This window comes from Oryx dammah, unplaced genomic scaffold (assembly GCF_014754425.2).
Source record: "Oryx dammah isolate SB20612 unplaced genomic scaffold, SCBI_Odam_1.1 HiC_scaffold_1, whole genome shotgun sequence".
In the NCBI taxonomy this organism is placed as follows: Eukaryota; Metazoa; Chordata; class Mammalia; order Artiodactyla; family Bovidae; genus Oryx; species Oryx dammah.
In genome coordinates, this window is record NW_024070185.1 from 73,604,948 (window position 1) to 73,620,816 (window position 15,869).

A 15,869-nucleotide genomic window follows, 5' to 3' on the forward strand; every position below is an offset into this window, starting at 1 on the left:
TCCTGTTTTTCTCCATCTTCAATATTAAAATGGCTGCACAAAAACTCATCTATTTGATGTTACTTTTTTAATGCAGGTTGATATGACAGCTGTCACAATACAATCTAACAAAATTGTTTTCAATGAAATTAAAGACAACTAGGCACTACTAAAGCTGGCTGGTGACTCAAGACGGTAAAGAATCTGCCTGCAATGCAGGAGACCCAGGTTCAATTCCTGGGTTGGGAAGATCCCCTGGAGAAGGGAATGGCAACCCACTCCAGTATTCTTGTCTGGAGAATTCAATGGACAGAAAAGCCTGGCAGGTTACAATCCATGCATGGGTCACGGAGAGTTGACATGACTGAGTGACTAGCAGTGAAGTGAATGAAAGCCAGCTTAAGAGAAAACTGGAACAAATGTTTTGGCCAACCCAATATAAGTATGGAGAACTTATAGGGGAATTCCCTGGTGGCCCATTGGTTAGAAATGGGCTTCCTGGGAAGAATTCTCAGTGGTAAAGAATCTGCCTGCCAATGCAGAAGGCTTGGGTTTGATTCCTAGTCTGGGAAGATCCCCTGGGGAAAGAAATGCCAACCCACTCCGGTATTCTTGCTTGGGAAATCCCATGGACAGAGGAGGCTGGCAGGCTACATACAGTCCACGGGGTCACAAAAGCCTTAGCAACATGGACAACAACAACCAGTGGTTAGGACTCTGTGCTTTCACTGCCCAGGGTCTGGGTTCCATCCCAGGTTGGGGAACTAACATTCCATGGGTCACAGTCACACAGCCAAAGGAAAAAAGTATGGGGAACTTTTAGATATTGATTTTTCTTGAACAGAAGCTTATCTGATTTAAATGTAAATGTATGTAGACTACATGAGAAGCGTGAGGTCATTTTCCTTATGTTTTATTTTGTCTTTACCCCCCTGTCGGTTGTGCCCTCTTTATGGTGCAAAATAAATAAATAAAAAGAATAATTTCTATTTACATTTATTCCCCATTTCATACTCTACAAAATGGTTCCCCATCTGCTATCTCCAGTCTCATCTTCACAGCAGCCTGGGGAGGGAGACAGAGCCAGACTTATCATCCCCATTTTGCGGTGTGGCCCAGTTTAAGGAAAGTGTCTTTTCTGAGCTCACAAAGCTGGTTAGTGTTGACACTGGTGAAGGAACCCCTGACTCCAGCCCCTTTTCTCTGCCTCTGACCAACTTCCAGTTGCTGCTTTTTTTTTCATTAATTAACTTATTCATTTAGCTTCCCTGATAGCTCAGTTGGTAAAGAATCCGCCTGCAATGAAGGAGATCTCAGTTCAATCCCTGTGTCAGGAAGATCCTCTGGAGAAGGGATAGGCTACCCACTCCAGGATTCTTGGGCTTCCCTGGTGGCTCAGCTGGTAAAGAATCCACCTGCAATGTGGGAGACCTGGGTTCAATCTCTGGGTTGGGAAGATCTCCTGGAGAAAGGAAAGGCTACCCACTCCAGTATTCTGGCCTGGAGAATTCCATGAACTGTATAGTCCATGGGGTCACAAAGAGTCACACACGACTGAGAGACTTTCACAACTTATTTATTTGACTGCAACGCGTTTTAGTTGCAGCCATCGGGATCTTCAGTCTTCGTTGGGGCATACAGGATCTTTAGTTTAGACATATGGGACCTAGTTCTTGACCAGGGATTGAACCTGGACCCCCTGCACTGGGAATACAGACATTTAGCCACTGGACCTCCAGGGAAGTCCTGAGGATTTTTCATTCTCTTTTTTTGTTTTTTAAACAAATGAAATTTTTTTTTTTTTTGGCTGTTCTGAGTCTTCATTGCAGCACTTCTCTCATTGTGACACATAGACTTAGCTGCCCTGTGGCACGTGGGGTCTTAATTCCAAGACCAGGGATGGAACCTAGGCCCGCTGCATTGGGCACTCGGAGTCTCAGCCACTGGACCACTTTGGAAAGTCCCAAAGTTGCAGCTTTTTGTTTTCATTTTGATCTCTCTCTCTTTCAGTATTTCTGAATTAGTCTCTCTGTTTTCCTCTATTTCAATTTTCCTCTCCCTCTTGCCTCAGACTATAGTCAGCTTTGCAAGTCCAAACTTTTTCTCACTTCTAAAATCCACCATCAATAGCCCAACCCCTGCCCCAGGCCACTTGGAGCTCAGCGTCTCTGCAGAAAACAAACCCTTTCTTGATGCCAGAGTACAGATTACCTCCGGGTGACACCTCCAGCTCTCCACCTGGCCTCAGATAAGATAAGGGTGGGGATCGGCACTATAAACAGGCCCCCATCAATCCCTGGCCCAGGCCCCAGCTCCCTCAGGCCACACAGCCCAGGATCAGCATGGCTGCCCGCCTGTGGATAGTTGCCCTGGCCTTGGCTGTTCTCTTCCTTGTGGACAGGGGTGAGTAGACAGAGCCTGGATTCTCTGTGGCTTGGTGTTGGTAGGTGAGCTTGGAGTAGGGCAGAGGCAGGACTTGGGTCACCTTGTGAGGCCTTGGCTTTCTGCATAAACCTTCTTTCTGCACCCTGGGCTAGGAGAAAAGAAACCCGAGTTCCAATCTTACCTCTGGCTCAGGATTGCGAAAGTCCTCTCCCCTCATGGCTCAGATGGTAAAGAATCCACTTGCAATATGGGAAACCTGGGTTCCATCCCTGGATTGGGAAGGTCTCCTGGAGGAGGGCATGGCAACCCACTCCAGTATTCTTGATGGGAGACTCCCATGGACAGAGGAGCCTGGAGGGCTACAGCCCATAAAATTGCAAAGAGTTGGACATAACTGAGCAACTAAGCACACACAGACACACACCCCTCCTCACTTGGGACCTCTGTTTCTCCAGTTGTGACATAGGAGGTTGTTCTAGTTCAAAGCGACCCTGAGCAGCTACTAGGCTAGAGATTGGGGAGGCAGAGGGAGACAGCCTGTCTCTAGGGAGATTGACAAGTCTACTGGCTGCAGGGTGCTGGGTGCTGAAGGAAGCCTGGCCAGGTCGTCTGGGCTCTCATCTACTCTGATAGGCTGTGGCTGTGGGGCTGAGGCAGTCATGTGAGCACAAGGGAGCCCTCGCTCTGGGCTGAACACATGCTGCTGGAGTGGGGCCTGCTCAGAGGCTGGGTACCTCTGCAGTCTCACTTCTGCTGGGTATCAGGCCTTGTTCTGGGCCCTTAAAACTTATCAGCAAGCAAAACAGAAAAAGAGCTGCCCTGATAGATATTAAGTTTAATGGGGTAGGACGGGGAGAATCAACAACCAATAAGATAGGTGCAATGTATGTTAAACAATATATATTAAACAGTATTTAGATGGTGATAAAGGCTAAGAAAAAAAATATTGGGCAGCGTGATAGGGATTGAGAGGGGGTTGAAATGTTAATGCAGGGGACTTCTCTCTGAGAGGCTGATGTCTGAGCAATACTTGAAGGAGGTGGAGGTGTGAGCCATGGGTATATCTGAGAGAAGTGGTTTCCAGGCAGAGGCAAGAGGCAGTGCAAAGGCCCTGAGGTAGAAGCATGTGTGGAATATGTGGAGTATGGCAAGGAAGCCAGTGGGACTCGAAAGGAGTGAGGTGCAGAGAGGGCAAGGTGCAGAGAGGGCAAGGTGCAGAGAGACAGGAGATGAGATGATACAGGCAACTGTGAACTGTAATGGATAAAGCCTTGAAAGTCAATGTAAGAACTTGGATTTTCCTGTGAGTGAAGTGGGAGGTACTAAAGGGTGATGAGCAGGGTCACATGTTAAAAGGATTGCTCAGGTTGCTACCCTGAGAACAGAGTCAAAGGAGAAGCAGGGAGACTCCTTAGGACATACCCAGACAAAGTCATGATGTTACAGGGTGGGTCTGAGCAGAACATCAGGAACACTGACATCAGAGTCAGTCTCACAACCACTTCCCTGGCTGGGGACATAGGCTAGAGACTGAAGCAATAGAGAATGGATCTGGAGACTCTGGCCCAGCAACAGCCAGGTTACTCCCAGCCTGGCATCAGTTCCCTGAGCAGTTCTGTTGTTGGGAACACTGAAGAGGCTGCCCTAAAGGGAGTCCTTTTGCCCATTTCAGATTCCTGCCTGGGCTATGAGGAAGGGAGAAGGAAACTTGGGCCAAGGTCAAGGGCAGTTGGGGGTAAATGCAACTTCCCACATCATCCAGAAAGAAACTGACACCACAGAGGGACCAGCATAAGCTGAGAGAGCCTGTTTCAGAAGAGTGAGCAGAGAGGAATGGCGGGGGCAGAGGGACAGAACAGGAGGTGGATGAGGAAGTGGCCCAGGGGAAGTTTGGGATCATCTCACACAGTGCCCGCAACATAAGATGAAGAGTCTTAGTGGTCATGACACGGAGCCCTGGAAGGGCTTTATTCATTTTTTTTAATGCTTTCCCCCACCAACAATTACATACCATGAAATGCACACATCTTATCACTCAGCAAATCCTATTCAATGAGTTTTGATGAGGCATATACCTGTGTAACCCAGACCCCTATCAACAAACAGAACATTTCCATCACTCCAGAAATTTCCCTCATGCCAGTTCATCCCTGCCCCCACCCCACTCCCACCCCAGAGGCAACCCTGGCTCTGACATTTTTCCACCATAGATTAGTTTGCCTCCTCTAGAATGTCGCACAGATGAAACCATACAGGATGCTGTCTTTTGTGTCTGGCTTCTTTGGCTCAGCGAGTTGTTGAGATTCAGCCATGTTGTTGCATGTTATCAGTTATTGCTTTGTTTTTACTGTTGAGTTGAGTCACACTGTATGTGTATATCAGGGTTCATTCACTCACCTGTTGGAGGACATTTGGACAATTTCCAGATTGGGTAATTATGACCTGGAGGCTTTTGAGCAGTGTGATGACAAGACTGGATTTGGATGTTGATGCCTAAACAGTGTACCAGTGGTCAATCTTGGTTCCCTTCTTCCTCTCCACCTTGAAAATCTCTTGTAATAGCATCTCCAGAAAAACCTAAAACCAAGGGATGGTCACCCACCTCCAGGGATGGAGAACTCTCCACTTCTGGAGACAGCTTCTTTCATTAATGCACAGCTCCCATTGAGAGAACATTCTGGAATCCACACCTGCCTCTTTGCAGCCTCTTAGTGCAGATGGGCTCTGCCTTGTGAAGTTAAGAAGAGTTCTCTCTCCTTGGGCCTCAGGACAGCCCTTTAGAGACTTCAGGAAGCAGCCTGCCCTTCTTGAGTTTTTATAGACTCTTTCCCTACACCTGTGGCCTTAGATCCAGCTCCATTCCATTCCCTCCTCCACCCGTCACGCTCACCAGTCACATCGAAATTTGCTGAGGTCTTGTAAACAGTTCATCCAGACCTCAAAGGGCTGTGGGGCACAACTGCATGTGTGGAGTGATAGAGCCATGGGAAAATCCCAGCTCTGCCCTTAACAAACTGTGTTGCCTTACCTATGAACCTTTTTCACAGATTGGCCGAGTTCTCCGGGAAGCAGACTCTGGGATCTGTGTGTAGTCTGCTGGAGAGTGCTCGGTGTGTGTGTGGGGGGGGGGGGGAACACCTGGGAGGGGAGAGGGACAGTGACTGCCCTGCAGAGGACCTGGGGTGGCCCTGGAGCATTGTTCTGAGACGAGGACTTCAGACCATTGTACCCAAATCACCCTGACATTGGATGTGGGTTGTTCCTGGGTAGGAAGGCCACTTTGGGCAAGGCAGCTCCATTCTCTGAGGGTAATTCCTAGGAAAGCACTCACTGTGAGCAGCCCATGCTCTTGGCAGCTGAGGAAATGTGTGCCTCAGTCCTGTGGTGGGATCCAGGTCATAGACCTCGGCCTCCTCTCCTCCCTGTTCCACAGCAGTGAGAAAGCTCTGAACAGTAGTCAAGATCATGTATTATCAAGGCCTGGTACATAGTAACTGAATTATTTTCTTTTTCTTCTTTTCAATATTTGTCCTTCGGTTAATTTATTTTTGGCTGTGCTGGGTTTTCATTGCTGTGCGTGGGTTTTCTCTAGGGAGGCCACCCTTCGTTGTGGTGGGCAGGCTTCTTGTTGCAGTAGCTTCTCTTGTTGCAGAGCACAGGCTCTAGGTGCGGAGCTCATTAGCATCAGCTTGCAGACTCTAGGGTGCACGGGCTTCAGTAGTTATGGTCCTCGGACAAGCCCATTGGGATCTTACTAATGAGAAACAGACTAGACTTTAATCTCCCTAATTCTAGGCTTTCTGTCCCAGTTCTGACAATGTCATGTGAGCTTTCTGGGAGCCCTGTCTGTGACTCACTCACTACCTTTCGCTGAGGAATTCCAGACTGGGTGGTGGCTGGGATAGGTCCCTGAAGAAAGTGTCCTCAGACTCTGGTACCTGGGGCCTAGAGCCAACATACCCTAATTCTTGCTTCTTTGCCTTTCAGAGGTGTCCGTGTCGGCAGAAAAGTTGGTTTTCTGGAGAATGGTAAGGCAGCTGCTCTTTCTGGCCTCAGGGCTGCTGTCCCGGCCTTCCTTCTCAAAGGGGAGCCCTCTCATTCATACTGGGAGACAAGGGATTTTCTTCTTTACGCTCCTTCTCAGACACCTTCAATGGTGCCACAGTGGCCAGGGCGGCCTCCTGAGGCTGCATGCTCCCTAGCTTAGCTCTTCCAGGCTGAGCAGGCCCAGCCAAAGTCTACACAGCTAATCAGTGCAGAATGCACGTCTCTCAGGCCTGGGGCCTTCACTGCTGCACAGCACTGCCCCCCTCACTCCCCACCCCTACCCAGGCCCCCATCCTAGTCCTGACCCTCAGGGCTGGCCTGAAACCCTTTTAGACAGAGCCTCAATTAGGCCTCCAGCCTCCTCATACCGGGGGCCTGATAGTCATGCAGGCCAGGGTGAGTTCAGGAGCCTCCAGGGAGGCAGGCTTCCTAGGAATGATGGCTGGTTCTCTTCTCAGGTCCTCAATAAGACCAGAATTTCTGTTAGACCCTGTGAAGAGTTGTGAGCCCATGAAGACAGGTATTCACCTGGCAGCCTGCATACTTGGGCTCAGCAGATACAGGTACATCCTTATGCACACAGCCACAGGCACACATGATCAGGCACACACACACATACACACACAAGCAAGCATGCCATGGGGCCCTGCATGCTTGGTTTCATGTTCTTTGGACCCATACTGGGGCCTTCTTGAATCTGGCTCCTCCCTGGAGCCCCCTCAGCCCTGTTCCAAGCAGAACCCCTTGGTACTTCCTGCCTCCGAATCCCTGAGTGTTTCTCTCTCCCACAGCCCATCTGTGAACACATGGCAGAGTCTCCAGCCTGCCCCCAGACATATGACCCGGTCTGTGGCACTGATGGGGTCACGTATGAGAGTGAATGCAAGCTCTGCTTGGCTCGGATGTAAGTCCACCCCTGCATTCCCCTGGGCTATCTTGGGTGGGCTCCATCTGTGGTGCATGCGAGTATGAAAGGAGCAGGACCTGACTTGTCTCCTCCTTTACTCATGCTTGGCCTGGGACAAGTCCTCCAACATTTGCTCGTAACAGAATGAGTGCAAGTAAAATCAAAAGAAGGCACGTGGTTCCAAGCAGAAAGCCCACTAGTGGGGCATTGGGGTAAGGGCGGAAACCCTGGGTCCTTTTCCTTGTTCTGCCCCCTGACTAGGTGACCTCACTTGTTCATTTATTCCTCCAGCCAACAATTATTTATTGAACACTTATTCTGCTCTAGGCACTGGGGATACAATAGGATATAAAAAGCTAGACAGCATTACCAGCTCCTGGGGGCAATGGTCAGTCTAAGGCAGAAGCCAAGCTGACATTCAGCCAATCGCAGCACAGAATGCTAAAGGCTCAGATGGGGGTGCACAGGGTACTGTGGGTGCCAGGCCAAGGGCAGGGAAGACTTCCTAGGACAAGGGACATCTCAGCTTGCCCCTGAGGGATAAGTAGGAACTAGGTTGGAGAAAGAATAAACAAGGAAAGGTAATTCCAAGTAGAAAAATGAGTTTGGAAAGATCTAGAAGAAAGTTTATATTGGAGGAAAAATAAGAAGTTGGATACGCTAGAGTATAGAAGAGATAAGAAATGAGTCTAGAGTGAGAAGGCCAGAACATGACCTTGGTCATCAGATCTCCTATTTGGTTTCATTTCTTCATTCATTGGAGAAGGCAGCAGCAAACTACTCCAATATTCTTGCCTTGAGAATCCCATGGACAAAGCATCCTGGCCAGCTACAGTCCGTGGGGTTGCAAAGAGTCAGACACGACTGAGCGACTAACGCACTTCATTCATAAGATCTTGTGCTGTCCAGCACTAAGTGAGATCACAGAAGAGAAGTTGCTGACAGTTGCAACACTCTAGAGAGATGGGCAGGAGAGCAGCAAGGACACTGTCCTAACTTAGAAAAAGATCATGATAATTAAAGACTCATGCTACCATTGGGAGTAGAACCCACAGGCTGTGAGATTGGATGTGAGGGGTCAGGGTGGGTGGTGGGCAGGAAGGAAGCAAGAGCAACATGCTGGTTTCTAACTTGTAGGCTGGGGCAGCTGGGGATGCTATGTTGGTGGGGGCTGGGGGTGTGCAGCAGGCTTGTGGGGCAATGATGTTTGTGGACAGTGGAGCCTCTGGGACATCCCAGAGGTGATACACAGTCAACAATTGCATGAACAGGCCTGAAGTTGAAGACAGAGGTCCAGGCCAGACAAGATATGCAGTCAGCAGCACGTAGAGTTGGTTGAAAGCCCAGGCAGCTGAAACCTCCCAGGGGGAGGGTTTACAGAGTGAGAAACAGTAGAAGGATATGCCCAGGGAGACCTGGGATCTCCCCTGCACTGTACACTGAGTGGGCAGAGCTCAGCAGGGAGTCGGGACAGACCGGGCCGGGGTTCCTGAAGGGTATGTTACGCGTCCTGAGGAGCTGACCTCATTCTCGTCTGCTGTGACCCTAGAAAAAACAGACAGGACATCCAGATCCTGAAGAATGGGAAATGCTGACCCCTCCAGAGCCTCTTAAGCCGTGAAGCTTCAGGCTAGAGAACCGTGGTGGGTGTGCAGGATGAGACATGAAATAAAGATTCAGTTCAACCCAGCCAATGGCTCAGTGTTTTGGGGGAGTGTTTTGGGGGATTCTGGGGAGGCGGAATTCTGGGGATTCTGGGAAGGCGGATCCTGTCTTCCCTACTCTGAATCTGATGTCCTCTCTATCTCTGATGCTCCTCAACCTTGTCACATGTTCCCCTGGAAGTCCCAGGTATCTTCTGCCTTCTTGAGGGGGTCAGGACGGTGTACAGTGCTCCTGTGAGCCCACTCTGGCCTGTCACTTAGGTCAAGAACCTAACTGAAATCTGTACTCTCTGCCACTGCAAGGCCCAGCCTCAGCCTTTGAGAGGCTCCTACACCCCTCACAGCTTTCTCCCTGGGCTATACCAGCACCCCGAATCTTACTCACACACATACATACCGACCCACACATGTCAACACTACCATGGCTGACATTCAGGTGGTGTTCACCATACACCTGACTGCTTATTACAGTATTGATCTAGGTCTATAACTGATGACAACAGATGCTCCCCAAGCCCTGGAGTGTCCTCCTGCTCCCTGACCACCCACAGCAAGAGGACTTCCAGACCCTGTCTGCTCTCTTGGTCAACACCCACTCTGACTGGTTGTTAAATATGTTGACACTGGACACACTGCACACAGGGCTCACAGGGACAAGCAGCTTTCAGGAATCCACCATAGACAGATCCCAGCCAGTGGGACATGTCAGGTACCCCCACTCTCTTGGCCAAAGCTTATAGGAGGAGCCTCTGGTAGAGGTGGTGGTGGTGGAAGAAGGGTCGAAAGGGGCTTGGTCAAGCAGGAGTAGCATCACACAGAACCTGATTCCTGCTCTAGGGTAGGCGGCAAGAGCAGGAAACGCTCAGTGGGAAATCCACACTGCGAGGAGAGTGGGGGCAGGGAAGACGGGACCCATCAATTCCTGGACCACTAAAATGGGCACCTAGGCAGGAATTGTTGATCGGTCTGCAGGGGCCGGGGCCCCAAGAGGCCATCTGTAAGGTCCTTCTACTGCTGGTAACATAAACTCATTTCCTACCTGCACAGGGATGGTATAGGATGAAGTTTGGCTGTGACAGACCAAAAAGCCAAAATAACAGTGGTTTCAACAGAGAGTTTTCTCTCACACACAGACCTAGGTAGTATGCTGATTTCATGTTGCTTGTATACTGTTACTCTGCCATCCGTATCAGTTTCCACCCCACTGCTCCAATTCCAGTAATCATGTCTACACACAGGCTGGAGAGGTGGGGAAGGGCACTCTATGCCTCTGACGATGCTTCCCATAAGATGCATGCTGGGGACTTCCCTGGTGGTCCAGTGGTTAAGACTCCACACTTCCAAAGCAGGCAGAGCAGGTTTGACCCCTGGTTGGCAAAATAAGATCCCTCATGTCAAGTGGTGCAGCCAAAACATCATTAAGAAAAAAAAAAAAAGATGCACACACTGTCTACAACCCACTGGGTCAAATGTACCCTCTTGGCCATACTAGTGCAAAAAAGACTGGGAAATACTATTTTCTCTGGTTGGCCATGTGCTAAGCTGAAAATTAGTTCCCTCAGTGTAGGAAGAGAGTGGATACTGTAAGTCTCTACCCTAAGTGACATGTAAGTCTCTACCCTAAGTGGGAAGCCCCTCTTACACTCAGGTGATGGATCTCAGCCAAGCTTCTCCCTAGTGACCCTCTCCTCCCTTAGGTTTCCACTCACAGGATGAGGAATCACAAAGGTTAAGCAATGTGCCAGGACATCACACAGAAAGACCTAACTCCCCGCTTTCAGTTCAGTTCAGTTCAGTCGCTCAGTCATGTTTGACTCTTTGTGACCCCATGAATCGCAGCACGCCAGGCCTCCCTGTCCATCACCAACTCCCGGAGTTCACTCAGACTCATGTCCATTGAGTCAGTGATGCCATCCAGCTATCTCATCCTCGGTCGTCCCCTTCTCCTCCTGCCCCCAATCCCTCCCAGCATCAGAGTCTTTGCCAATGAGTCAACTCTTCGCATGAGGTGGCCAAAGTACTGGAGTTTCAGCTTTAGCATCATTCCTTCCAAAGAAATCCTAGGGCTGATTTCCTTTAGAATGGACTGGTTGGATCTCCTTGCAGTCCAAGGGACTCTCAAGAGTCTTCTCCAACACCACAGTTCAAAAGCATCAGTTCTTCGGCACTCAGCCTTCTTCACAGTCCAACTCTCACATCCATACATGACCACTGGAAAAACCATAGCCTTGACTAGATGGACCTTTGTTGGCAAAGTAATGTCTCTGTTTTTCAATGTGCCATCTAGGTTGGTCATAACTTTCCTTCCAAGGAGTAAGCGTCTTTTAATTTCATGGCCGCAGTCACCATCTGCAGTGATTTTGGAGCCCCCCAAAATAAAGTCTGACACTGTTTCCACTGTTTCCCCATTTATTTCCCATGAAGTGATGGGACCAGAGGCCATGATCTTCGTTTTCTGAATGTTGAGCTTTAAGCCAACTTTTTCACTCTCCTCTTTCACTTTCATCAAGAGGCTTTTGAGTTCCTCTTCACTTTCTGCCATAAGGGTGGTGTCATCTGCATATCTGAGGTTATTGATATTTCTCCCGGCAATCTTGATTCCAGCTTGTGTTTCTTCCAGCCCAGCGTTTCTCATGATGTATTCTGCATATAAGTTAAATAAGCAGGGTGACAATATACAGCCTTGATGTACTCCTTTTCCTATTTGGAACCAGTCTGTTGTTCCATGTCCAGTTCTAACTGTTGCTTCCTGACCTGCATATAGGTTTCTCAAGAGGCAGGTCCGGTGCTCTGGTATTCCCATCTCTTTCAGAATTTTCCACAGTTTATTGTGATCCACACAGTCAAAGGCTTTGGCATAGTCAATAAAGCAGAATAGATGTTTTTCTGGAACTCTCTTGCTTTTTCCATGATCCAGCAGATGTTGGCAATTTGATCTCTGGTTCCTCTGCCTTTTCTAAAACAAGCTTGAACATCTGGAAGTTCATGGTTCACGTATTGCTGAAGTCTGGCTTGGAGAATTTTCAGCATTACTTTACTAGCATGTGAGATGAGTGCAATTGTGCGGTAGTTTGAGCATTCTTTGGCATTACCTTTCTTTGGGATTGGAATGAAAACTGACCTTTTCCAGTCCTGTGCCCACTGCTGAGTTTTCCAAACTTGCTGGCATATTGCAGCACTTTCACAGCATCATCTTTCAGGATTTGAAAAATAGCTCAACTGGAATTCCATCACCTCCACTAGCTTTGTTTGTAGTGATGCTTTCTAAGGCCCACTTCACTTCACATTCCAGGATGTCTGGCTCTAGGTGAGTGATCACACCATCGTGAATATCTTGGTCATGAAGATCTTTTTTGTACAGTTCTTCTGTGTATTCTTGCCACCTCTTCTTAATATCTTCTGCTTCTGTTAGGTCCATACCATTTGTCCTTTATTGAGCCCATCTTTGCATGAAATGTTCCCTTGGTATCTCTAATTTTCTTGAAGAGATCTCCAGTCCTTCCCATTCTGTTGTTTTCCTCTATTTCTTTGTATTGATTGCTGAGGAGGGCTTTCTTATCTCTTTTTGCTATTCTCTGGAACTCTGCATTCAGATGCTTATATCTTTCCTTTTCTCCTTGGCTTTTCGCTTCTCTTCTTTTCACAGCTATTTGTAAGGCCTCCTCAGACAGCCGTTTTACTTTTTTTGCATTTCTTTTCCATGGGGATGGTCTTGATCCCTGTCTCCTGTACAATGTCACGAACCTCCATCCATAGTTCATCAGGCACTCTGCCTATCACCCTTAAATCTATTTCTCACTTCCACTGTATAATCATAAGGGATTTGATTTAGATCATACCTGAATGGTCTAGTGTTTTTCCCTACTTTCTTCAATTTAAGTCTGAATTTGGCAATAAGGAGTTCATGAGCTGAGCCACAGTCAGCTCCTGGTCTTGTTTTTGTTGACTGTATAGAGTTTCTCCAGCTTTGGCTGCAAAGAATATAATCAATCTGATTTCGGTGTTGACCATCTGGTGATGTCCATGTGTAGAGTCTTCTCTTGTGTTGTTGGAAGAGGGTGTTTGCTATGACCAGTGCATTTTCTTGGCAAAACTCTATTAGTCTTTGCCCTGCTTCATTCCGCATTCCAAGGCCAAATTTGCCTGTTACTCCAGGTGTTTCTTGATGTCCTACTTTTGCATTCCAGTCCCCTATGATGAAAAGGATATCTTTTGTGGGAGTTAGTTCTAAAAGGTCTTGTAGGTCTTCACAGCACCGTTCAACTTCAGCTTCTTCAGTGTTACTGGTTGGGGCATAGACTTGGATAACTGTGATATTGAATGGTTTGCCTTGGAGACGAACAATCATTCTGTCGTTTTTGAGATTGCATCCAAGTACTGCATTTTGGACTCTTTTGTTGACCATGATGGCTACTCCATTTCTTCTAAGGGATTCCTGCCTGCAGTAGTAGATATAATGGTCATCTGAGTTAAATTCACCCATTCCAGTCCATTTTAGTTCGCTGATTCCTAGAACGTCGACGTTCACTCTTGCCATCTCCTGTTTGACCACTGCCAATTTGCCTTGATTCATGGACCTGACATTACAGGTTCCTATGCAATATTGCTCTTTACAGCATTGGGACCTTGCTTCTATCACCAGTCACATCCACACCTGGGTATTGTTTTTGCTTTGGCTCCATCCCTTCATTCTTTCTGGAGTTATTTCTCCACTGATCTCCAGTAGCATATTGGGCACCTACTGACCTGGGGAGTTCCTCTTTCAGTATCCTATCATTTTGCCTTTTCATACTGTTCATGGGGTTCTCAAGGCAAGAGTACTGAAGTGGTTTGCCATTCCCTTCTCCAGTGGACCACATTCTGTCAGACCTCTCCACCATGACCCGCCTGTCTTGGGTGGCCCCACATGGCATGGCTTAGTTTCATTGAGTTAGACAAGGCTGTGGTCCTAGTGTGATTAGACTAGTTTTCTGTGATTATGGTTTCAGTATGTCTGGCCTCTGATGCCCTCTTGCAACACCTACAGTCTCACTTCGGTTTCTCTTACCTTGGACGTGGGGTATCTCTTCATGGCTGCTCCAGCAAAGCGCAGCTGTTGCTCCTTACCTTGGATGAGGGGTATCTCCTCACTGCCACCCCTCCCGACCTTGAAAGTGGAATAGCTCCTCTAGGCCCTCCGGCGCCCTCGCAGCCACTGCTCCTTGGACTGCTCCTTGGACGCTGGGTCGCTCCTCCCAGCCGCCGCCCCTGGCCTCAGGCGTGGGGCAGCTCCTCCTGGCTGCCGCCCCTGGCCTCGGATGAGGGGTATCTCCTCACCGCCCCCCCCCCCAGACCTTGAATGTGGAATAGCTCCTCTAGGCCCTCTGGCGGCCTTGCAGCCACCGCTCCTTGGACGTGGGGTCGCTCCTCCCGGCTGCCACCCTTGGCCTCGGGCGGGGGTAGCTCCTCTCAGCTGCTCCTGCGATGTCGCTGTCGCAGCCTGGCACTCTCGGCCGCCGGCCCTGACCTCGGACGCCGGATAATTCCTCTCAGCTGCTGCCCCTGACCTCGGACGTGGGGTAGCTCCTCTCGGCCGCCACCCCTCGGGCATGGGGTCCTCCTGGCTTCTGCTTTACAGATGTGGAAACTGTGGGCCCGTCTCTGGGAACCACCCTGCAACCTAAGTGTGGACTCCTAAAGCCCCGTTTGCAGCATGTGACCCTGCTGCCCTGGCCACTGCTCACTGGCCAGATTCTTCTCTAGGTTTTTTAAGTCAGAAATCAGGGAACAGAGGCAGTTCCTCTCTGGTAGCGAAGTTGTAAAATACGCCAAGTGGGGACTGCTGGCAGCCATGTTTCCTACTTTGTGGGAGAAGCAGGACTGAGTGAATGATGCTGACGTGCAGAGAGATACAGACAAGGATTTCAGGCAGCATTTGTATTCCTGAAGTCCAGCCGCCCTTGAATTTTCCAAAGTTACATGAGATAACATCCTAGCAACACATTTTCTATTTCGACAATCTCTTTGGAACAGGTTTCTGGTATTTTCAACTATGGCTTCCCTGTGGGCTCAGTCAAGAATCCACCCGCCAATGCCAGAGACCCAGGTTCGATCTCTGCATCGGGAAGATTCCCCTGGAGAAGGAAATGGCAATCCACTTCAGTATTCCCTGGTAGCTCAGTTGGTAAAGAACCCGCCTGCAATGCAGGAGACCCAGGTTCAATTCCTGAGTTGGGAAGATCTACTGGAGAAGGGAAAGACTACTCACTCTAGTATTCTGGCCTAGAGAATTTCATGGACTGTATAGTCCATGGGGTCGCAAAGAGTCGGACATGACTGACTGACTGAACAACAGTTTTCAACTAAAAGAGTCCTGACTACCAGATGAAGGGCTTCTCACAGGGAGTAGCCTTTAAGCTGTGCCTTAAAGGATAAGTAGAAATAACTGACTGAATAATGTACAGGAGAATCCTTCCAACTCTGTGAGGCTGAACAATGTCCATGGGATCACAGAGCTGCATCTGTTTCCCTATAGCAGGACTGATCATGTCCTGGGGAAATGGGCAACTGACAAGTACTCTCCCTGGGCAGCGATGCCCTGCAGATGTGCAGGTCTATGTGAGTGGGCCATGTCAGTACCCTGCATGTCTGCTGGGCAGCTCATCCTCAAAGAATACAAGGACTACCGGATGCTGTAAATCCCTGTGCTGATGGAGCCTCAGTGGGCGAGTGCAGCAGTGGAAATGTCACTATTAATATGTGTGGTTAACATTCATTCAGTCTCCAAATATTTACTGAGCACCTAATATAAGCCTTGGAGAAGTCAATGGCACCCCACTCTAGTACTCTTGCCTGGAAAATCCCATGGATGGAGGAGCCTGGTGGGCTGCAGTCCATGGGGTTGTTAA

General features: G+C 48.9%; 1 protein-coding gene across 1 annotated transcript; it reads left to right on the top strand.

Annotated features, from left to right (window-relative positions):
• Positions 1–2,272: 2,272 nt before the first annotated feature.
• LOC120866202 (serine protease inhibitor Kazal-type 4-like) lies at positions 2,273–9,007 on the top strand. Its single transcript, XM_040243765.1, has 4 exons — positions 2,273–2,382; positions 6,352–6,392; positions 7,203–7,315; positions 8,868–9,007. The coding sequence occupies exons 1-4, from the start codon at positions 2,322–2,324 to the stop codon at positions 8,911–8,913; spliced, it is 261 nt and encodes an 86-aa protein (XP_040099699.1). The 5' UTR covers positions 2,273–2,321; the 3' UTR covers positions 8,914–9,007.
• The last annotated feature ends 6,862 nt before the right edge of the window (positions 9,008–15,869 follow it).

Bases quoted from the DNA above. Each gene is read 5' to 3' on its own strand.
- LOC120866202 (XM_040243765.1), top strand. From the start codon at position 2,322: ATGGCTGCCCGCCTGTGGATAGTTGCCCTGGCCTTGGCTGTTCTCTTC. The intron at 2,383-6,351 runs GTGAGTAGACAG...TTTGCCTTTCAG, and splicing joins TCTCTTCCTTGTGGACAGGG to AGGTGTCCGTGTCGGCAGAA. The intron at 6,393-7,202 runs GTAAGGCAGCTG...TCTCTCCCACAG, and splicing joins AGTTGGTTTTCTGGAGAATG to CCCATCTGTGAACACATGGC.